Here is a 25,684-nt window from a genome sequence, read left to right on the forward strand (position 1 = left end):
TGCCTCTCAATTCATCGATAAAGGTGACAATAACTACTGGAAAGGTGACAATATGCCCAAATAGTATTATCGTATTTCTTATATTCAGGAATGACAATAATGTCTCTAGTGTTATCTTTAATAATTGCAGAAGTCCTGGTTTGGTGACTTGCTGTTGTCGGTGCTTTTATGGTTCGGTGACTTGCTGTTGTCGGTGCTTTATGGTTCGGTGACTTGCTGTTGTCGGTGCTTTTATGGTTCGGTGACTTGCTGTTGTCGGTGCTTTTATGGTTTGGTGACTTGCTGTTGTCGGTGCTTTTATGGTTGGGTGACTTGCTGTTGTCGGTGCTTTTATGGTTCAGTGACTTGCTGTTGTCGGTGCTTTTATGGTTCGGTGACTTGCTATTGTCGGTGCTTTTATGGTTTGGTGACTTGCTGTTGTCGGTGCTTTTATGGTTTGGTGACTTGCTGTTGTCGGTGCTTTTATGGTTTGGTGACTTGCTGTTGTCGGTGCTTTTATGGTTTGGTGACTTGCTGTTGTCGGTGCTTTTATGGTTGGGTGACTTGCTGTTGTCGGTGCTTTTATGGTACAGTGACTTGCTGTTGTCGGTGCTTTTATGGTTCGGTGACTTGCTATTGTCGGTGCTTTTATGGTTTGGTGACTTGCTGTTGTCGGTGCCTTTATGGTTCGGTGACTTGCTGTTGTCGGTGCTTTTATGGTTTGGTGACTTGCTGTTGTCGGTGCTTTTATGGTTTGGTGACTTGCTGTTGTCCGTGCTTTACATTCTCAGTATATAACGCACTACAACCGCACGAGAATAATCACCTAAAAGTCTGGTTTTATATGCAGGGGACCATCACTATCAGCACAGTTTTACTGTACCAGATCTATAATATTTTCTAGTGTCTTGATGTGATGTTTGTCAAAAAAAATCAAGTTAATATTAATCCCCCCTTTATCACAGAGTAGCAAAGTTGCAGAAAATTGCTCTTTAAATCACTTTCATATCACAAAATGTCCATATTGATTCAGGTGGATGCATGAAAAAAAAAAAATCCCGGTTGCTTTGAAAAAAAAAAAAAACTTTGGCTTAGAAATAGTTGGACAGTTTGGGAAAGAGGAAGCTAATTATGTGACAGAAAATGTGAGCATTCCTAATAAGGTCCATTAGTAATGGAGGCTGCTGGTGGGGGTCAGCAGAGGCAGGACAGGGAGGCATTTTCTACGGTAAATGCTCAGTGGCTTGTTGTAATAAGCACACACTGTCCTTGTTGTTAGAAGATACAGTTCCAATTGAGAGTGGAAATTTGCTGTAAATAAATTGATGCTCCTCTGCTCGCCTGCTCCTTATTAACCTTTTATTTTTAGCGTGTCCTGGAACCCCATACCACCCAGCTGTCAGGGTTATAATTGAAAGTTATGAGCCCATAGTGAGAAGCAGGCAGTAATTCAATTACAAGGAATATCTCTTGCTTTATGGCGCACAGCTAAATTAAATGTCATTATTCACTGTCTCTAATGGAAATCAAAAGGAAATCAGATTAGAGTATTTGCGAAAAGAAATCACTGAGTGATCCTTAATGAAGAAATAACTGTCCAAAACAGTGTAGTGCGCTTTACTTAGCAGATCCCGACCTAAGTGGGATTGATCACGACCCTGATTTATTATTGCTTAACCTACTGGCTAAATTATTTGTCATCCTAACCTCGTTTTTTTTGCTTGTCCCATGGCTAGAATGGCTTCATGTATTTATTCCCCCAAAAAAAGTAGCGAGCCAAATGCGCCAGGAGGTAGCCAAAGCGTCCCCTTCTCCATAGGACCTAATCACATTACACGCTGACTGCGCTTCTCCCTTTGTCTGGAGGATCTACATACAGGACAGGATCTCATCGTGAATTTACACTTTGATAAAGGGATCAGTATCACAGGGCCAAAAAAAAGGGATTGCGGTGGGCCATGTAAACCATGCTGACCCCCTAGGAAAAAAAAAGCTTCTGTGAAGTGTGGGGCTCCTCTCTGCGCACTTACACATGACATTATTCTCCAAAGCTCTGTGATGAATGTCTTCCAGAGTTTCTTTTCACTAATTACTGCCTTGTAAATGACCATCATTAAAGCAATTGAACAAAGCTTGGAGGGGAATGTAAAGCAGAAAAAGCAGCCAGGATGAATGAACCAGAAGCAACTGTCTGAAGACTTTTACATAGCACTTGCCACCTTCTTGCTTCCATTTATTTGCTCTGTTCTTTCTTTGGAGCTAGTAATATATATGTATATGCATATATATATATATATATATATATATATATATATATATATACATATATATATATATATATATATACATATATACACACACACACACACATATATATATATGTATATATATATATATATATATATATATATATATTGATCACAGTCATAGATTAACTGTTTTTGTCCTTACACTTCACATCATTCATTTATTCTTTATTTTAGAAACTCAAGTGATTTTGGTGTGGATCACTTTGCTGCATCATTTCAATATATATAATGAAAGGGTATAATGAAAATCTCTCAAGACCCTCATCGAAAAATTCAGATTCCACATCAGAATAGGAAAAAAAAAGTGCAGTTATACTGTATACTTTATCTCTTAATCCTGAGCTGATGGGGAAAAAAAAAAACGTTCTTATAAGTGTTTTTCTAAAGCACTTTACATTACTTCACAATTTAGAATTTTTGGATGGTCAGTCACCATCAACCTGCACCTGAAATATTTCATGTTACCATTTTTAGCAGTGTCCAGTCAATAAACACAATGGGTATTTGTATTTAAGAATTCTTCTCATTCCTAAAAGTAAATCTATGGTAGAAAATATGCAGGAACTGGTAGTGATTTTTATTTAAAGTAGTATAGTTGATACCTGGTGATGTAATATTAATTTTTCATCTATCTTTTTATCTACCTATCGATCTCTCTCTGTCTCTAGCTATCCTTGGAATGAATTACCCAGGGCACTTCGATTAATCCCTAATACACAGTTTTAAGTGTCCCCTAAAAACTCATTTCTTTAGACTGGCCTATCACCTCAACATGCTTATCTAACTATCCCCATTTTGCCCATACAAATTTTTCTTCAAAATCAGGACCCTCCTATCATCTGCTCACACATCCTACAGGCACCACATAGCCATCTGTGTCTGTACATTGAGGCTATGTGCACACGTTCAGTTTTTTTCGCGTTTTTTTGCAGTAAAAACGCTATAAATACTCATTAAAAATGCATACATTATGCATCCTATCATTTAGAATGCATTCTACATGTTTTGTGCACATGTTTTTTTCCGCGAAAAAAACGCATCGCGGTAAAAAAAAAAGCAGCATGTTCATTAATTTTGCAGATTTTCTGCATTTTTCCCGCTATTCTATGCATTTGGGAAAAAACGCACCAAAAACGCATAAAAAAAGTGCGAAAAAAACGCATGCGGATTTCTGGCAGAAATGTCCGGTTTTTGTCAGGAAAATTTCTGCAAGAAATCCTGACGTGTGCACATACCCTAATACATACTGGTTGGTGACCTGTTCATGCAGCATTATGTGAACACACTTTTTATTACATTGATGACTGGACCTTACAATACAAGCAATTGTTATCATCCACATTTCATGTCTCTCCTAATTCCTCATAGATTGTAAGCTTGTGAGCAGGACCCTCATTCCTTTTGGTATCTATTGTCTTATGTGATTTTTGTTATTCTGTAATGCCTTTTATTAAGTCCCCACTAAAATGTAAAGTGCTATGGAATATGTTGGAGCTATAGAAATAAAATTATCTATCTATCTATCTATCTATCTATCTATCTATCTATCTATCTATCTATCTATCTATCTATCTATCTATCTATCATACTATCTCAAGGCTTGAGAAAGGCTCATTTTGAGCTGAAACGTTGCCCAGACATGTGGGTAGATTAAACCCTGCACATTTTATATTGGAACAATGGAGTGCTGCCTCTTTTTTTGAATTTTATCATACTATCTATCATCTATCTATGTATCAAATTATCTATCTAATCTATCTATCTATCTATAGATCTATCTATCTATCTTTCTATGTATCATATTATCTATCTATCCCATATCTGTATCTATCTATCTATCTATCTATCTATCTATCTATCTATCTATCTATCTATCTATCTATCTATCTATCACATTATCTATCTATCTATCTATCTATCTATGTATCCCATATCTATCTATCTATCTATCTATCTATCTATCTATCTATCTATCTATCTATCTATCTATCTATCTATCTATCACATTATCTATCTATCTATCTATCTATCTATCTATCTATCTATCTATCTATCTATCTATCTATGTATCCCATATCTATCTATCTATCTATCTATCTATCTATCTATCTATCTATCTATCTATCTATCTATCTATCACATTATCTATCTATCTATCTATCTATCTATCTATCTATCTATCAATCACAATATCTATCTATCTATCTATCTATCTATCTATCTATCTATCTATCTATCTATCTATCTATCTATCTATCTATATCATATTATCTATCTATCTATCTATCTATCTATCTATCTATCTATCTATCTATCTATCCCATATCTATCTATCTATCTATCTATCTATCTATCTATCTATCTATCTATCTATGTATCCCATATCTATCTATCTATCTATCTATCTATCTATCTATCTATCTATCTATCTATCTATCTATCTATCTATCTATCTATCACATTATCTATCTATCTATCTATCTATCTATCTATCTATCTATCTATCTATCTATCTATCTATCTATCTATCTATCAATCACAATATCTATCTATCTATCTATCTATCTATCTATCTATCTATCTATCTATCTATCTATCTATCTATCTATCTATATCATATTATCTATCTATGTATCTATCTATCTATCTATCTATCTATCTATCTATCTATCTATCTATCTATGTATCATATTACCTATCTATCTGTCTATCTATCTATCTATCTATCTATCTATCTATCTATCTATCTATCTATCTATCTATCTATCCCATATCTATCTATCAATTGATCGATCTATCTATCTACCTATCACAATATCTATCTATCTATCTATCTATCTATCTATCTATCTATCTATCTATCTATCTATCTATCTCATATTATCTATCTATCTATCTATCTATCTATCTATCTATCTATCTATCTATCTATCTATCTATCTATCTATCTATCTATCTATCTAGATCACAAAAGCAGGCAGCACTCCATGTTCTTAAAGGCAATATGCAGGTGTTTATTGAGCCCACATCTCCATGCAACGTTTTGGCTACAACTGAGCCTTTCTCAAGCCTTGCTATCTGGATTGATAACAACCATTGGACGGGTTGTTTGGGCTTTGCACCCGAAGATAAGTATAGGATTTGTGCTGTTCCATTTTTTTCTATTATCTATCTATCTATCTATCTATCTATCTATCTATCTATCTATCTATCTATCTATCTATCTATCCCATATCTATCTATCTATCTATCTATCTATCTATCTATGTTTGTCCTCTAGAAAAATGTATCAAAATTGATGCAAATATTATATTTTCCTTAAATTGCCTAATGATGAACATGTACTGCAAAAAAATACCAGTGTCAGTCCCTTACCAACACTCGGTATTTTTTGTTAGTTTGGCAAGTAATACATTGAACATTGGTTGTATATGATATTTTAAGGTAGCTCTTGATTCGTAAACACTTTCCTGTAAAATGTGAGAGGGCCAGGGAATTAATATAGATTAGTTTTATTTACCAAATTATACAGGTCTTCGCCTCTAAATGAGAATTGCACACACATTATTTTGGTAAATACATTGAAGAATTGGTATTAGAAAAAGAGTTACATAAACTTTTAACACAATGCGATTACTTTTATTTTTATCATTCTTAACCACTCTGGAGGGTCTTCAACCTTTGTAATGTTCCTCAGGTTTGGTTCCAGAACAGAAGAGCAAAATGTCGAAAACAAGAAAATCAAATGCATAAAGGTGGGTATGGTGAGTAGATCCAACCCCAATGCAGTCTTGGTCATGAAATCAGGTGACAGAGGTTTCTTCTATTTTTACATTGAATAAACAGCATGCCTACTTACAGCTTGGAGGCACAACTAATCCAAGTCCTTCACACTGAATCTCAAGGGATTGAATGCTTTTATACTCTCATAGACTATCTGAGAAGTCTGCTAAGAATTTAATCACCAAAAATATGAACTTTTTACATGTTAGCTATTACATATTTTTTTTAAACGTTAGATTAAATATTACATTCAGCAAGCATATATGTTAATTATTTATGTAGCATTATCTACTTAAACTTTACATACAGAATAAGTTAGGATAGTCTAGGAAAAAAATGAGAATGAGGACTTGCAAAATTTGGTCCACATGCTGCAAACATTATTCTGCATGGATTTTGACTTTTAAATTTACTTTATGTCTATGAGGTTGCAGCCTTTCACCGCAGATTTCAATCATTCAGTGTATAGGGGTGAAATCTGCCTAGAATCCACAGCAAAATGCTCATGGAACACTTGTGGATTTGGATGTGGAAAAGCTGTAGATATTCAACATATTCGTAGAGAAATCCATAGCAGAAGTGTTTCTACTACATGTGGAAGTTGCCTTCAAGTTTTCAAATTTGTAGATAAAAAGTATCAGTTGACTGTGATCTTTGACAGGATACCTCCAAAAATAGTCAAGTTGGCAAATCTGCTCTTCAACAAGTTATCAATATTTTTCTGTTTTTTTTTAACTTATTTTATAGGAGTTATCCTGGGAACAGCAAGTCATTTAGAAACATGTAGAGTTGCACCATATGTGAACATGGGAGCACTAAGGATGCCTTTCCAACAGGTAACTCTACAGATTGTAAGACTTTATTAATATACTGTAAAATCTAGCATTATGTTTAATTCATACAGTTTGTATGTGCTTCCCATTTCTTGTTACCATTTGTGATTTCGATCACTACATGTAATAACTTAGGCTTTGACTGGCTGTCTAAAATTTGTCAGAATGTTGTGACTGAATTTGTTAGCCTTATCACTTGACTTTATGTTACATTCCCTCTATGTAAGGTACTAAAAACATGTCCTGGTGTATTTTGAGCTCCTTATATGTTCCTAGGAGATAATTTGTTGGATGGCAACTTATGGCCCAATTGACCCTTTTGCATTTATTTGCAATCAGTTGTACCCTGTTTATAGAAAACCTTTCTGGCATTTAGCCGGATGTGTTTGTAAGTTGTCAGTGAGGTCAGAAGCAATGTTAAATGCTGTACTCCTTCAGGTGGAAACCTTAAACTAATGTCTTGCCAAATGACAAGTAGGGACGGCACATCTGGCAGTCTCTTTTTTTCACAGGTGGACCATATAGATTCCCGATCCTGATATGTGCAGTATGTCAAATGCAAATATTAACTGAGGGTTTAATGATAAATGAAAGGCTTTAATAGTTAATATAATGACAAAGTTAAGGCTGGAATTGTATACATCAGTTGGAACCTGTCAGTTGATGTACACCTGAGTTGGACACAAGTGATGCAAAGTTTTGGACTTTGTGTATTTGTCGAGCATCCATAGTCAGATAAAAAAAAACTCGACATGCAACATTTTTTATCTGGCTATAGGATTAATCCTGATATGATGAACAACTGGGAAGAATCACCTAAATATTTATTGGATCAGTTTTCTTTGGCATTTCAGTACCACACTGGAGAGAAAAAGCACTAAATGGCGATGTAAGTGGAACATGGCCTCATTCTACACAACAACATTACATGGGTTATCTGGTTTAGTGGATTACCTATAATTTTACTTTTATTTATTTTCTTGTTAACTTTTATTTTGACAAGAACTAATCAAAAGTCATGGCTTTCTCATCCCAACATGGTCTTTCATGTTCTGGATGAACAACTGTGTAGTGGTATGGACTTGCACCAAGAAGGGGACCATCCTTTTAATGAGGCTTCTTTTTTGAAGCAGGACCATAATCTCATATGTACAGTATGTGATTTACATATAACATTAGGCATGTGATATGAACTTACTTAAAGAACAAATATTTGTACCTATCTTAAGTCCTAAAATTATGTTCATTTGTAAAAGTGATGTAGGATTGAGACAGCAAAAATCAATATTAATAACATTTTGTTTACAGAAAATAAAAAAATAAAATAATAATAATAAAAAACATAAACATTAGCCAAAGTATAAGTAATGTCTGGTAATAGAGATATCATAAAATGTAAAACAAGTATCAGTTTTGTGGATTACCACTTTTTTAGATAGAGAACTGCAGAATTGACCCATTGACTATCAATAGCTCCATATTATGGAGCAAAGCAAAATCGATAGGGATGAATCAAAAGGGATGAGCCCAATGACTCATGCTATACGTTAATAAAAGGTATACGGTTCATTCATATGTAGTGATTGGGTGAGAATCGTAATAAAAAGATTGTTACTACGTGGAAAACATGGCCAATCCATGCTTAAGTTGAAACTCATGGCAACATATGAATAAACCCAATCAGTAAGACTCCTTTAACCCAACAACCGATAGCTTTGATAATGATTTATCTGACTTCGGTCATAAATACTTTCACCTTCAATTATAATCTGGGATAATCCTAATTCTAAATTGCCCTTGGTAGAAATAGTATGCAAAGGTATAGCAATGTGATAAAACAAAATCAAATTTTTCTAATATTTTGAAATGTAAACTGTGTATAAATGTAAAGTTTATTTGATAAAAATTAATATTTCCTTCATTCTTAAAATATTCTAGTATAGAATTATAAACTGTAGAGGTTCATATTTAAGTCAGTGTAAGTAGAGAATTAAATGCTACTAACATTAGATTTTATTATACGTTTTTATGATTACCCAGATATCAATTTTAAGTCATAGCTGACCCAGACTTTACTTCTCTTCTCAATAATAACTAATGAGCAAGGAGATTTTCCTGGATGTTACAATTATATAAAAATATTTCTGTTCTGCAAGATATGCAGATAAGACACTCCTGCTCTGCTCATTTCTTTAGCGGGAGGTGAGCTTATTGTTATTATACATTTTTATAGCGCCATTTATTCCATGGCGTTTTATATGTGAAAAAGGGGGCAAAAATAGACAAATACATTAAACATGAGCAAAAAACAAGGCACACAGGTACATAAGGAAGGAGGACCCTGCCCGCGAGGGCTCACAGTTTGTAGAGGATTGGTGAGGATACACTAGGAGAGGGTAGGGCAGGTTGTGCGGTGGTTCAGTAAGTTGAGGATCACTGCAGGCTGTAGGCTTGTCTTCAGGTTCCTTTTGAAGATTTCTATGGCAGACAAGAGCCTGATGGGTTGGGGTAGAGAGCTCCGGAGTATGGGGGAAGCACGGGAGCAGTCTTGGATGCGGTTGGGGGAAGCACGGGAGCAGTCTTGGATGCGGTTGGGGGAAGCACGGGAGCAGTCTTGGATGCGGTTGTGGGAAGAAGAGATGAGAGGGGAGTAGAGAAGGTGGTCTTGAGAGGATCGGAGGTTGCGTGTAGGTAAGTACCAGGAGACCATGTCACAAATGTATGGAGGAGACAGGTTGTGGATGGCTTTGTATGTCATTGTAAGGGTTTTGAACTGGAGTCTCTGGGCGATAGGAAGCCAGTGAAGGGCTTGGCATAGGGGAGAGGCTGGGGAATAGCGAGGAGACAGGGGGATTAGTCGGGCAGCAGAGTGTAGGATGGATTGGAGGGGTGCCAGAGTGCTAGAGGGGAGGCCAGAGAGTAGCTTGGCCACTTTCTTCGGAACTCTTGATACCTGTTGGGGCACATGCTATAAGACAGATGCACCATACCTGCCAATCACACTGTGCAGCATAGGTAAAATTACATCACAAAAAGTACCTATTCAATGGTTTTTTCTTTTGGTGCATTTTTGGATCATTACTTTTTTATGCAACATTCTCTAGGTGTAGCCATGCTTGTGCACATTTCCATGGACTAATTTATAATAAATAAAACATTTAATGAAAAAAAGAAAGTGTGAACAATAAATGGCAGTTTTTATCATCTGAAAAAGCTGCAACAAAGTTATGTGTGAGGAAAACCCACATTTTTCAGTTCCAATCAACTGTGGAGTGGTATTGGCTGGAATTACATAGATTTCAAGCAGCCCCATTTGAAAAATTAGGACAGTAATAGAAAATTGTGTTACAAGTCTTGTCACAGGCATGAATGCAGTAAATGTGAACTGGATGAAGGGGTTATCCATCTTAAAAAAACAATTGCATTAGGCAAAATAATAGGCAAGACTCGTCTCCTCTTGCCATGCAGATGCCCCATCTTTCATCCTGGTCTTTGCTTACAAGAGGCAATCATGTGACCACGACAGCCAATCACTGGCCACTGCAGCTACTTTCAGGTTTTATTCTGACCACTACTAAATAAAGACCAGGAGGACTGAGCATTTGTGCTGGAATCTCCAGCGGACCGAAGTGATTAGCTTTTTTTTAAACATTTGCGCTATTTTTAAAAAAAAAAGTAGAATAACCCTTTTAAGCTAACGTTGCCGGACATATGTGTTTAATCATAGCTATAATTGAATCATGGAACTATAGCTGATTCCTTATTTTTCACAAAGTAATTGAAAATGATTTACAGTACTTTGATTAGAATTGTTTTAATGTTTTACTTTGCATAATTTAGATTTCACTCTAAAATATGTGTCTAGTGAAATATTGGGTGTATTTTCCACTATTCTATTTAGTTCAATTATCTTCCAAATGGAAAAGAAATCTGTTATAGAAAACTGTGGATTGACTGCCACTTTCTTCCCTCTGGCAGCTGTGAGCATAAGTGTTAGTGTGTTAATTCAATATACCCTATTGGGTCTTTTCTTACTTGGCCACCTTTGGATCTCCACAAGAATATGGAGAGCTGTCATGTCACCCTCCGGTCACATACTCAGTTGCTAAGCTATGACCCAAACATATTGAGGCTGCTGCATATGAAACAGCTGTGGTAAAAGAAAATTCTTTTGGAGTATAAAGAGTTTCTAATATTTTTACTTTATAGTTTCCACCATCCTTTTCATAAATGGAATGAGTTAACATCTAAATAAGATTAAATAGATGTATTAAGCTTAGATTTGAATTTACTTTTATTTAACTATTGTTAGCTTAAACATCTTGAACATCTGCATATTGTCATGTGTGGCTAAGGTCACACTGTCCAGTATCTCTATACCAGAAATGTAATATGGTGAAATATCGTGAAATTCAACTTTAAACCCCCCCAGCTCAAATGTTGTTTTTTTTTTAAATAAACAAAACCATCTTATCTCTTGTTTCACATAGAGATCCCAGCATAAAAGTTCAAGCGATCCTCCTGGTCACTGCTTAATAGTGGTCAGTATATTACTTAAAGAGAAATTGCAGTGGCCAGTGATTGACTGCAGTGGTCACATGCTAATCTCTTGTATGGCCATATCTATGAGGGCGACAGCTTTTTATTACAAAATAATAATCATTTAAAATTATTACATATCATAGGGCATACTATGTTCTGACAACACACTAATTTGAAGTGCGCAGCTCCCGCATGAGCTGTGTGCATAGAGCGGTGTAACGGGTTAAAGGGACTCACCCCTTCCTTTCCCGCTGGCTGCAATATTTTTTTGAATTTGAGTATGTTTCGTCTGTAGTTCATGCGTGCGCAATGCAATCTTGCCATGCACACGCGCAGTATGCTTTGCCCAACTGCGGGCAAAGCCGAAAAGCATTAGTGCGCATGCACCGCCGCACTATGTCCCGGAAGTATTTCGCTGTGTTCCAGGACTTAGTGCAGTGGTGCATGCGCACTTATGCTTTTCGGCTTTGCCCGCAGTTGGGCAAAGCATACTGCGTGTGCGCAAGGCAAGATTGCATTGCGCACGCACGAACTACGGAGGAAACTTACTCAAATTAAAAAAATATTGCGGCCAGCGGGAAAGGAAGGGGTGAATGAAAGAAGAGAAAACACCGCCCATCGGACCGGACATAGGGAATTTACATAGCCCGCCAAATTCAGTTGACAGGGTCCCTTTAAGTCTATGGGTCTATATACTCACTCTTACAGAGTTTATGGCCCTATATATTCAATATTATTTAGCTTACACAGCTCTGTACATGCAGCTCATGCAGAAAATGTGCATTTTAGAGTGCCGATCGGCGGTGTGATGGGTTAAGTGGGTATAATCTCAGGCTTTAATCAATCTGCAACACATATTCTGAACTATGACAAATAATTTTTTCTTAACCCCTTCATGACATGCCCCGTACTAGTATGGCGCATGTCGTGTCTCGCCCTTTGATGTGGGCTCCAGCGGTGAGCACAAATCCAAGTCGCGACATGTCAGCTGTTATGTACAGCTGACATGTGCGCGCAATAGCGGCAGGTGGAATCGCTCTCCACCTGCCGCTATTAACTTGTTAAATGCCACTGTCAAACGCTGACAGCGGCATTTAACTACCACTTCCGGACTAGCGGCCCGGAAATGAGCGCATCACCGACCCCGTCACATGATCGGGGGTCAGCCATGCATCAGGATGGTAACCATAGAGGTCCTTGAGACCTTTATGGTTAATGATGCCGGCTTGCTGTGAGCACCACCCTGTGGTCGGCGCTTATAACAAGCCTGCAATTCAGCTACATAGCAGCGATCTGATGATCGCTGCTATGTAGCTGAGCCGATCGAGTTGTGCCAGCGCTATTGAAGCATGGCAAAAGTAAAAAAAATGTTTTTAAAAATATGAAAAAAATAAAAAAAATATAAAAGTTTAAATCACCCCCCTATCGCCGCATCCAAAATAAAACAATAAAAAAAATCAAACCTACACATATTTGGTATCGCTGCATTCAGAATCGCCCGATCTATCAATAAAAAAAAGCATTAACCTGATCGCTAAACAGTGTAACGAGAAAAAAATTTGAAATGCCAAAATTACTTTTTTTGGTTGCCACGACATTGCATTAAAATGCAATAACGGGCGATCAAAAGAACGTATCTGCACAAAAGTGGTATAATTAAAAACGTCAGCTCGGCGTGCAAAAAAAAGCCCTCAACCGACCCCAGATCACGAAAAATGGAGACGCTATATTTTTTTTCCCCACTTAGATAAAAAATAACCTAGACCTGTTAGGTGTCCATAAACTCGTAATGACCTGAAGAAACATAATATCAGGTCCGTTTTAGCATTTACTAAACCTAGCAAAAAAGCCAAACAAAAAAGAACTGTGGGATTGCACTTTTTTTGCAATTTCACCACACTTGGAATTTTTTTCCCATTTTCTAGTACAAGACATTGTAAAACCAATGGTGTTGTTAAAAAGTACAACTCTTCCTGCAAAAAATAAGCCCTCACATGACCATATTAACGGAAAAGTAAAAAAGTTAAGGCTCTGGGAAGGAGGGGAGCGAAAAACGAAAACGCAAAAGCAAAATAGGGCCGCTACATGAAGGAGTTAAAGATCATTACTCTTTTCCCCAGATTTTTGACCTGATTTGCTACAGATTTTCAGTTCCCTATTATTCTTTTTAAAAGACCACCCTTCTGGAACACCATTTTTACTGCAAAATAGGATGGATATCTTAAAAAATATTTACTATTATTGTTAGTATTAATAACAACTTTTCTTTCTGCATTACTAAAGTCTACTAATTGATCAACATGTTGGAGGCAGCATATCTACATTGGTGCAGAAGGAAAACCAGATGAGCAGCCAGTCAGATTCTTTTAATTTTCTAAAGTTTTTTTTTAAAACTAGATCTGGAAGGCTACAACATACTGTTATTCCTTTTGTTTCCACCAATTTTGATAAATCCCCCCTGTTAAAGGGGTTGTCCTGCGAACAAAGTACATTTTAATTAATAGATCTTGGAATAAAAATAAGTCCCACAATTAGATGTGTTAACAAAATGTTCGTGTGTTGAGATAATTTTATAAATGTGCCCCCTGCTGTGCACTGTGTAATGGCTGTGTCTGACCGTTCTGGAACCTGGTCTGATCATACCACAGCTCCTGGCCAGAGAAGTTAGGAAAAGACAATATACATACAAGACAGCATGGGATCACAGCTAATTCTTTCTGTGATGTAAAATATTGCCCTTTCTGATTAAAACATTGTTTTACCTCACAGAAAAAATCATCTGCCACCCGTGATGTGTTATTTGCATGCTCTATTTTGCTACCTCCCCTGGCCTGGAGCTGTGGTATGATCAGACCATGTTCCTGTATGGTCAGACACAGGCATTGCGCCGTACACAGCAGGGGATCATTTATAAGATTAACTCAGCGCAGGAACATTTTTTTTTAACAAATCCAATTGTGGAAATTAATTTTACTTAAAGATCTATTGATCTACTGATTAAAATTGGAGATGAGCGAACAAATTCGGGTCCCTCCTTATTTGGCAAGCTATAGCGCTTACCGAATAACCCGACTACCCAGATCGCTCCTGCTGATCAGCTGTCCAGCGCCGCAGCTGCATGTGTATCTGCAGTTTCAATGTGACAACATGTGCATGGAGAGCCTGTTTGTTGGGCTCTCCATGCATGTGTTGTGACTGTGAAACAGCCGCGACACATGCAGTTGGGGCACCGGACAGATGATCAGCCGGAGCGATCCGGGTAGCCGGGTTCCCTCTGCAGCTTATTCGGTAAGTACTATAGCTTGCTGAATAAGGAGGAACCCGAACTTATTCGCTTATCTCTAATTAAAATGTTCTTTGCTAGTGGTACAACTCCTTTAAGTTGAAATATTTATTACATGCATTTATTCATATGGATGTAAAAAAGTTTCTCACATCTAAAATCATCCAAAACATCCAACAAAAAAAACTCCAGTATGAGATTATGTATACATTTTTAATGGCTCCATGTTGGTGGCAAAATAATATTCAGCTACCTATGAACACAGTTCATCTTTCAGTAGCTTTTGGCAAAACTGTAATTCATATCCAGGTGTGAACTGAAAATGACTGTGTAATTAGCCAACAAAAGGAAAAAAATGCTAAGAGGAATTGGGTGTTAATGTATGAGAGACAAATACTTCTTGTAGGTCTGATATGTCTTGTATTTATTCCTTGATTTAATACTAAGATATTTTCCAAATAAATTGCTATATCAAATTTCTTTCTCGATCTACAGTAAAATAGATGCATGCTGCCAGGATGTGCACAATACAATCTGGTCTTTATGAGAGACTGTTGGCCACCAAAAGTGATGTTTGTATGGAAAAAGTGGCAAACTGCAAGCATACATGTGGTTACTGGACAGATGTCCAAAACAAATGTTTTCAATCAAATTCATTTTTCGTTGGCCATCTCAAGTAGATTTTATGGTAGAAAAAGTAGACAAACATGAGCACCTTATGACAAATTTACACTGTGCTACACTCAACCTTAGAAGAGGCTGCAAACATATTTCATTTTCACTGTTAGTAATGAAATATAGTCTCCTAATGGTCTGAATATGTTAATGATATAGGTGAGCCAGGAAAAAGATAACATTAATTTGTATAAATGTGAAGTTCCTGCTACTGCTGGCGGCTACATTTTGTGCCAATTTATTCAAAACACTGGCCAAGTTTTACAAGTTTTCACGTTTTTCAGGATTTTTATACAACCAACACATGTAATTATTGTTTTAAATTAAATATAAAAATACAAAGATGTTTTGTACACGGTAAAAGTGTACCTAAAGTTTAGATTTTTATTTTATTTTTAAAATAATTAGGAAATAAATTAATTTTTTCAATACCGAGAAAAATTTAACACTTAGATCCTCTAGTATGGAGTTTTACACATACATTTCAATAATTAATTTGGAAAAAAAACAAGGTGAAAATAATTACAAATTTCAAAACTGAAGCAGGAAAATGAAATAAAATTCAACAGCAGTAGACGGAAAAAAGAGCAATGAGTGGTCATTAATGGCAATCAAAATTCTAATAAAATGATTACATCAGTTGAAACTTTAAGGATGCTCAGATCATGCCAAAAAGATATGAATGAGGGCTCATTCACAGGTTAGTTTTTCATGTTTTTACAGACAGCATTCATACCTATGATACTTTATAGGGTTGATCACATTATTGATTTTTTACGGACCGAGTGGTCCACACAAAATCACGGAGACATGTCCAATATTGATCGGAGTGTTGGCTCAAACTCCACAACTCCACAAGTTTATGGGTCTGTGAAAAAAATCGAACAGCCATCGGATATCATCTGTGTGCTGTCCGTTTTTCACCCACTGATAGATGGGGAAGGTGGAGAAACTTTTTTTTTTATCAGTGCTTTTTCATTGCTTCATTGATTAAACTCAGAAGAAACTCTGATGAAAATCAGCAATGAAATTAGGCCCGTTTTTCTCGTGCATCAAAAAACAGATGTCTAAAAATAAGGCCTAAATGTGTCTGAATTGCTCATGAAAGAATTCCTCTCCTCTTTTTCATTTGCTGTGTTCTATATCGTATCTTAGCTCTATTTTTTTGAATACCACAGAATTGCAACTCAAAGCAGCTAGGTTTACAGAAGTGAGATGTACGGCGCCTAGTAAACAGTAAAAAGGTGCTAGATAGCCTTCGGCCCAGTGTGATTTCACATTGGTGGTTTCTTTTTTCCATGGCAGTCCTCTTTGCTTAACTCCTTTTTGGTCTGTGGGAGTGGGAGAGGGTGAAGAAATGTGGGGGCTGAGCAATTTTTATTTTCAATGTCCATCTGAAAAGCCATAACTTTTTTCATTGTTTTAGCTCTGTGAGGACATGTGTTTTTGGGGATGAGTTGTATTTTAATAGCACCACTGATAATTGATTTTACTTTTTGTAATAATTTTGTTTTATTTTAAACTTTTTTTGTGGAAAAAGCCTAACAAACCAGGAATTTGGCTATTTTTTTTTTTTTAAATATCAAAATATCTTTAGTCTACAAGTTGGTATGAATGGGTTAAAATCACACATACATTTATTTTTTTGCTTTTAGCATTCTTCGTAATAAAAATATGGTTTATGGAAAAACAGCATTTGCAGTAATCCCAGAGCAAGAATATTCTAATTTTCATATTGATGAAGCTCTATTAAGGCTTTTTGTTTTGCCATTTAAAAAAAAAAAAATATATATATATATATGTATATTTTTAAAATAAAAAAACATGTATATTTTTTTTATAAAACTATATTAAACATATTTTTTATTCTACTAGTTGATTGATTGAGCCTTTGTTTGTATGATGCTTCAGAACATTTATAATATTCCAAAGCCTTATTGCCTGTCAGTGTTACATTGATAAGCAGATACCAATGCCAGGCCTGAGAGCCCTTAATAGACCACGCTTGCTATTATAGCTCTTTGTAATCATGTTTCAAGTACTGATGGGCTAACAGAGAGTGGTCTTCCTTTGTCAAGCATTTTAGATTCCATGGTTACGATTGACTGTGATGTCTAAAGGGTTGTAGATATCTCTGATTCTGTCATTTATAACATCGGTGGTACAAAAATAAAGAAAAGACGTGGCGACACTCACCAATCCTGTGAAGCAGATAAAGCCCTTTATTCAAGCAATGAAGAGACCATGTTCACGGCACGGGGGACAAAAAGAGGTGAACGGGGAGAGGACAACAGCCGTTTCGCGCCCACACCGGCGCTTCTGCGGGTCCACCCGTAGAAGCGCCGGTGTGGGCGCGAAACGACTGTTGTCCTCTCCCCGCTCACCTCTTTTTCTCCCCCGTGCCGTGAACATGGTCTCTTCATTGCTTGAATAAAGGGCTTTATCTGCTTCACAGGATTGGTGAGTGTCGCCACGTCTTTTCTTTATTTTTGTACCATTACATTTCTGTTATGTTTCAGACGTGAGCACCTCCCGATATGTTCTGAGCTCAGTAGTTCCTTGAGTGATACCACTTTAGTCCTTGTTATCGGGCTGTGCTGCTTACTTTGCCTTCTATTTATAACATCGGTGGCCCTGCTCCCGATCACACAGGCACAGTGACAGTGCTGAAGTAGTCAGAGCACCATGATAGTTCACTACTGGTCGTCTTAGAAGTAATTTCTGCATCATACTTTTACAGCTTTGGTCAGTACCGATTAACATCCCATCCCATCACTGGACTTATGCGCCAAAGCCAAATTATTTATGGACCCATAGGGTTTTGCATAAGGGTTGGTATTATTTCTTTTCTCAGTCAACTAAAAGTTTAAAGGGGTTGTCCAGGCTTTGGGTTCAAGTCTGCAGTCATTTTATGTGACCGGCCGCTAACTTATGGATCCTCACAGTGCGCACAATAAGCCAGGAGTGTGCGGTTATGTTACCGAAAGAATGCAATTTGCATACACCCAGCCACATTACGCATTCTAACTAGACTTGTCTGACCTTGCTCATTTCACTTGTATTGAGAGGGGCCTTGCACCTCTTGTCAGCACGTGATCGCATGTATGCAAATTGCCTGCACTCTTGAATCTTGACAACGCACAGTGTGCGCTCTTTAAGGATTCACAAGTCTTCAGTCACATAGAGTGACTGCAGACTTGAACCCGTAGCCTGGACAATACCTTTAAGGGTCTACTCATTAGAAATGAAATCATAGCTTGACATACATTTAAATGTAACAATATTTTTTCAAAGCTTACTTTCTAATTGTTCACATTTTAGGATGATTATAAACATTCAATGGAGTATTTGACCATTGCAACTATTGCACACAAATTATTGCCCATATTCTTACTCAAATTAGGTGTCAGTGCAAATACAGTGCTACGGGTGTAACTTTCAGTATGTTACAAACATTTGTAAAATAAAAAATGTTGTATTTTAAAAATCAATGGCTATCAATATCTGAAACAATACTTTAATGATGGAAAATATAACAAATAAAACAATGTTAAACAAAACATTTTACATGTAGCCATGAGTATTAGTGAAACTTATGTTAGAAAAATATAGTGAAACAAGTTCAATAGTGTGCCGGTAATATTCACTCACTGTTATGAAGCTGAACATTATCCTATTATGATTTAAGAGAACATAAATAAATGCTTATGTGTTTTCTGACTAACCAATAAATGTTTCACTTGTATTCTGCATTCATGCTTATGTGAGTAAAGTCACCACCCAAAAATCTTCTTTACATGTACTTTAGGTATAATAACAACATGATATATTACTATGACATAAATGAAGTTTATACTAAAGAAGTACAGACATGAAATAATACATTTGTTTTGTCACTGTATTAATTTAGGATTTTGAAATCCCACTATATGTTCATACAGTAAGGTAGACTGAAGACTTACTAACATAAAAATAAAAAGCTAAAAAAAGAATCCTGCTGTAAGAACATAGAATTATTCCCATGTAGCAGAAAAAATGAAACCATGCCTAACTCTAATTTTTATAATATTACCAGTAATAATATTATTTGTAAAGTGTTAACAATTAATTACATTGTTTAATAACTAACATCAATCAAATAGTACACCTATGCATCTTAGCAGGCAAAAACTGAATTATATACGTTAAAAAAATATGGGCTTAAAATAGTTTCATAAAATAGTTCTACAAAATTCTGCAAAATAGTTATATTTATTTACAATATTAATAAAAAATACTCAATAATCAGAGCAGTAAGATAAACTATTTTACCCTCTAAGCTAAGATTGAATTCTGATTAAATTCAAAGACTCTTAACACATATCAAGCCCTAAACTTGAATTATTATCAATTAGGCATGTGATAATTCCGCAAAACCTAAAAGTTTTATGCTACTCGAATATGAAAAAAATACAAAACTAGACTAACATAATTAAAATGTTTGAAATTAACAATTTAAATCTAAAGAATACATCCTCTCTGTTGATAACACAATAGACAATACATTTAAATTTGGTTGCATTATGATGAAATAAAAATAAAAAAATAAAAAAATTAAATTTATATCTGTAAGAAATGTATAAAACTAAATTTAATACAAAAAGTAAATGTAATATCTTTTTAAGTCTTTTAAAATTATGAATTAAAAAAATACAATCACTTTATTTGAAAGAAATAGTAAAAAGTAAATCACGACGATAGTGAAACAATATCATGTGAGGTCTTCAATATGTCTCATGATGCACAGACTTTTTTTTTTTACAATACCTTTTGTACACAATAGATGTATTTATCGTCAAGTTGCTATTAGCTAGTTCGTAAAGGGCAACTGTTTCATTCCTATCCAAACTGTTATATTCCCATTGCTAAAATTTATTTGAATGGAACACACATTGGTATTGTGGACTAACAAGTCCCAAACTAAGCATGTCATTAAAATTGAATGTTGAGCTTTTAATTTTGTTTCTAAAACTGTAATCATGCAGATATATGCTTACTAGGTCATTTTCGAAGTACTTTCCGGCAGAATTGAAGCACACACTATTGATGAAACCAACCCTAGTTTCATAGTCAATTAATTAATTAATTAATTTAATTTTAAGTTACTCAAGTAATTGATGAAAAAGAATGTGGGATAATGAGCTTCCAAGAAATAATTAACTGGACAGATAATTACTTCTGGATAACTTGGCAGGTTGTAGGCCTCATTGTTATCTTACACGAGATATGAAGTGTGAAAAAGATTGTACTTAAATATCTGCACATCGGCTTGCCCAGAAGCGTCAGCATATTAATGTACAATATTTCTTTCTGTTACTTTCTAATGGTTCATTGAACTTTATTTATACAGTTTTCTTTCACTTTATTCCATTTAACGGGTAAAGTAAAAAAAAAGCTACGACATCACAACAGCCTTACTTATTTCGGGAAAAAAAAAGAACATTAATAAGTTGTGAACAAATGAGACTTTTAAACAGTTAATTTGAAACAGTAGGGTGTATCTTAAAACTTAGGTGTGTTATACAGAAGAAGAGAGAATAAAAAAATGACCCATATATGAAACTCTGTATGTTAGGATAAAGAAATTATTGTTCATTAAAATAAAATAGCAAAATATTAACTTTAATACAACTCTTCAGAGTTTTTGATCTTATAAATGGTACATTTAAAACAATACAGAACATGATGAATACGTTATGGATTTAACAGTGAATATTTATAAGTTGTTGCACCATAAAATGATATAAACAGTGTGTTTATTACAGTTCGTAATACCGGTTCATAATGAGGACTATATATAATTATCTTACAAATTCAATTTTTTTTAACAAGTTAAGAAAAAAAATAATTATAGCAAATAAAAAAATAGAAACACGCACACTGTCTGCACATGCAAATTATAATTTTTACACATGCTCTTTTTATTTTTACAAATTAAAATAACAATTTTGGTCTTTGAACTCTGATAACTATAAACTCCATACGTGAAATGTAGTCCAAGATTATGGCCCATAATGTTAACATCTGATATGTTTGGCCTACTTTTTTTTTTACTGCTGTTTTACAGTTTAGAGTCTCAATTAGTGGAAATGGAAAAGTAGGGTAGCAAGGGGAGGTAAAATAAGACTTTCCTTTCAATGTTCTATTTGTTTCAATGTGTCGCTATTCATTATTTTTTTTATAAGTACAGAAAACCCTTTTGTTAATAAAATGCTACTGTGAATGCTATAGAAACATATATCAAATTTCTGGCCTGCAGAATGTGAGCAAATCCTGCACCACACATATGGAAAATTTTCCCGTTATAAGCTACTAAGATTTTTTAATTTGATTAGGTTGCTGTAAAATTTTTCTTCACTGTGGCCTTTGATTCACACATTTTCAGTTTTTATTACAATACAATTTTAACAAAGGATTATACAGTTTGTGTACTTTTTCGGTGGACTAAGCACATATATTTTTAATGAAATAACTATTTGTCACATTGTTTTTATAGCATCATAGTACAGTATGTTGTGAAATATTTAAAACTGCTTTAAATATTCCAATGTAAATGCCTACTAGTAGTTAGTTATGAATTTGGAAATTTTACAAAGTGATAAAAAAGTAAAAATAAAATCATATATAGCATAGAAATTTATAGTTAATTACAGTTTTTTTTAATAAAATACATAACTTAGCTGGATACCTCTACTCTGCAGCCTCATTCTCTAAAGCTCATTTGATATATATATATATATATATATATATATATATATACATGATAATTCTTATTGGTGATTTAATAATTTTCTACTTTAACCATTCTGCATTAATGCCACTAAACTTCAGGCTCGGGTGGGGTGGCAGGTGCCCAGTGGCCCAGCATCACAGTTTCAATAGTATCTGCATTTTTAAAATGGAGATATCATTGAATATAATAGTGGAGCAGGGTGCCTCAGTCCACACACTGCGCAGAGCAGAAAAGAGGATTGGGGGAACCGGGCAAGGTGAGTATTTTTAATTTTTTTTTATTAGTCACTACTTGAAGGGGCTGTAAGGCAAACATACTGTGTAATGGCTATAACAGCATCAAACTGTGTGTCGTGGAAATGTTTGGGCATTATACAATGTGTAGGGTGACTGTTGGGTGTCACTGGCAGGTCTCACAAGATATGTGGGTAAACTGTGGAGACATAATACCATTGGGAGAAGGTCACTGTGGTGGCCTCATAATGTGTGTATGGGAACTGTGGGGACATCATCATTTTGTGTGAGAAGAACTGTATTGACACCATGCTGTGTTGAGGACATTATCGCAACATCAAAGGCGGAAAAAGAGGAAAGGCAATACATAAAACAAATGTGGACACCTACATAAAAATTATATAAGTTTATTAGAGAAAATAATGAGCTATTGAACATTCCATGAATTAAAAACACTTAAAACCTAAATTCCATTATCTTGATCTCATGGCCTAATTATATATGCTTGTATTACCAGAAAATTTAATTCCATTCTAATAACATACAACCCAATTCCCGATAAAATATCTTATTTTCTGTTACTAGAAGAACAAAAATAATAAGTAAATGCTATGAAGTCTATGAATATCTCCCTAATTTAGCTGAATAAAGTTCCTGTAATCCAAAAATGACCATAGCAGTAATAATGTAAACTATTCATTATGGGTGTATAGCCTTTGTCCAATTGGATACTTGTGCTATTTTCCCTATAGTTCTGTTGCTATAATAAAGAGCAGTGTTGTGAATCAAATAACATTGTAAGCACTCTATATCCCAGAAGGTTGTAAATATAATGAGAAACAGTGTAATGAATTTAATGACACGGCGAACAGATGAAGATAAAGTGCAAATAGGGCAAAGTGCAAATAGAATAAGTACTATCAAATCATATCCTGGAGAGTTCATAATGAAGGTTTATACAAAATAAGTAGCATGGCGCATCTGTGTGAGGGATTGAAGAATTAGGCCATGGAGGCATCATGCTGTGTTGGAGCATCACACTGTGCGGGGTGCTTTGGAAAAGAAACATCTAACTGTGAGTGGAGAGACGTTAGGTGCATTATACTGTGTGTCGGGACTCTTGCAGCATTTTAGTTGGTGGGTGGCCTTATAATGTGAGTGGGGACACAGGGGACATTATACTCTGTGAGGGGAAATTAAGGGATATTATTCTGTGTTGGAGGGCACTGTGGAAATATTGTACTGTATTGGAGTAGCTATGGGGAAGTCATATTTTGCTGGGGCAACAGTGTGGTCATGATGCTTTGTTTGCGTTAGGTATTTTTGTTGGCATCAAAATCTATGGGGGCCTTGAAACGCTATCGTAATGGATGAGAATTCTAGGCAATTTCAATAGGGGCAAAATCACCACTGTGATAGGGCTGCAACTATGTCCCTCTTCCTGTTTTTAAAAGTTGCGAGGTATATCCTTCTGTGGCTGTGCCTGTGCTGCATGACCTTGCTATTTTTTGGAGGGGAAGAAGTAGGGTCAAATTGAAACTTTTGCCTCTATGTATACCCCAAACCATACTGTTTTAGAAAATCCACTCTTTATACACTGACTGACCTTGTGAGTCTGTGATCTACTTGTGTTCATATAAAAGAAAGTAGTGGCCTGAACCATTCATGAGACAGGACTTGTGTTTCAGACTACCTCTAGATACCAGCTAAAGGGTCATGGATACCAGTAATAATAGAGCTGATCTAAAAAAGCAGGCAATCAGCAAAATTTGATCAAAATAAGGAGCAAATAATAATCTTCTGTAGGTACCAACTTACATATATACAGTGGGGAAAAATTATTTAGTCAGCCACCAATTGTACAAGTTCTCCCACTTAAAAACATGGGAGAGGCCTGTAATTGACATCATAGGTAGACCACAACTATGAGTGTCAAAATGAGAAAACAAATCCAGAAAATCACCTTGTCTGATTTGGCAAGATGTATTTAGCAAATTATGGTGGAAAATAAGTATTTGGTCATTAACAAAAGTTTATCTCAATATTTTGTTATATATCCTTTGTTAGCAATGACAGAGGTCAAATGTTTTCTGTAAGCCTTCACAAGGTTGGCACACACTGTTGGTGGTATGTTGGCCCATTCCTCCATGCATCCTCTAGAGCAGTGATGTTTTGGGCCTGTCGCTGGGCAACACAGACTTTCAACTCCTGCCAAAGGTTTTCTATGGGGTTGAGATCTGGAGACTGGCTAGGCCACTCCAGGACCTTATATGCTTCTTACGAAGCCACTCCTTTGTTGCCCTGTCGGTGTGCTTAGGATCATTATCATGCTGAAAGACTCATCCACATTTCATCTTCCATGCCCTCGCTGATGGCAGGAGGTTTGCACTCAAATTCTCACCATACATGGCCCCATTGATTCTTTCTTGTACACAGATCAGTTATCCTGGTCCCTTTGCAGAGAAACAGCTTCAAAGCATGATGTTGCCACCCCCATGCTTCACAGTAGGTATGGTATTTTTGAATGCAACTCAGCATTCTGTCTCCTCCAAACATAATGAGTTTTTTTTCTACCAAACAGTTGTACTTTGCTTTCATCAGACCATATGTCATTCTTCATATACTCTTCTGGATAATTCAAATGCTCTCTAGCAAACTTCAGGTGGACCTGGGCCTGTACTGCTTAAGCAGGGGGACACGTCTCGCACTGCAGGATCTGAGTCCCTGGCAGTGTAGTATGTTACTGATGGCAGCCTTTGTTACGGTGGTTCCAGCTCTATGCAGGTCATTCACTAGGTCCCCCCGTGTGTTTCTGGGATTTTTGCTCACCATTTTTGTGATCATTTTGACCCCACAGAGTGAGATCTTGCGTGGAGCCCCAGATCGAGGGAGATTATCAGTGGTCTTGTATGTCTTTCATTTTCTAATTATTGCTCCCACAGTTGATTTCATCACACCAAGCTGCTTGCATATTACAGATTCCATCTTCCCAGCCTGATTCAGGGCTACAAATTTGTTTCTGGTGTCTTTCGACAGCTCTTTGGTCTTCACCATAGTGGAATTTGGAGTGTGACTGTTTGAGGTTGTGGACATGTGTTTTTTATACTGATAACAAGTTCAAACAGGTGCCAATACTACAGGTAATGAGTGAATGACAGAGGAGCCTCTTAAAGAAAAAGTTACATGTCTGCGAGAGTCAGAAATCTTGCATGTTTTTAGGTGACCAATTAGTTATTTTCCACCATAATCTGCAAAAGAAATCTTGCCAAATCAGA

At 35.9% G+C, this 25,684-nt stretch overlaps 1 protein-coding gene across 2 annotated transcripts in view; it reads left to right on the plus strand.

The window, feature by feature from the left end:
- The window catches only part of SHOX (SHOX homeobox), a 34,904-nt gene that overhangs the window by 5,135 nt on the left and 4,085 nt on the right, over positions 1–25,684 (plus strand). The window contains exons 3-4 of one of the 2 annotated variants that reach the window (XM_069757874.1): positions 5,986–6,052; positions 6,819–6,907. In XM_069757874.1, the coding sequence (XP_069613975.1) occupies positions 5,986–6,052; positions 6,819–6,907 (156 nt within the window). The remainder of the gene's footprint in view (positions 1–5,985; positions 6,053–6,818; positions 6,908–25,684) is intronic. The other variant, XM_069757875.1, reaches the window with a different exon arrangement.

The sequence above is a fragment of the Ranitomeya imitator genome, chromosome 3 (assembly GCF_032444005.1).
Source record: "Ranitomeya imitator isolate aRanImi1 chromosome 3, aRanImi1.pri, whole genome shotgun sequence".
Lineage (NCBI taxonomy): Eukaryota > Metazoa > Chordata > Amphibia > Anura > Dendrobatidae > Ranitomeya > Ranitomeya imitator.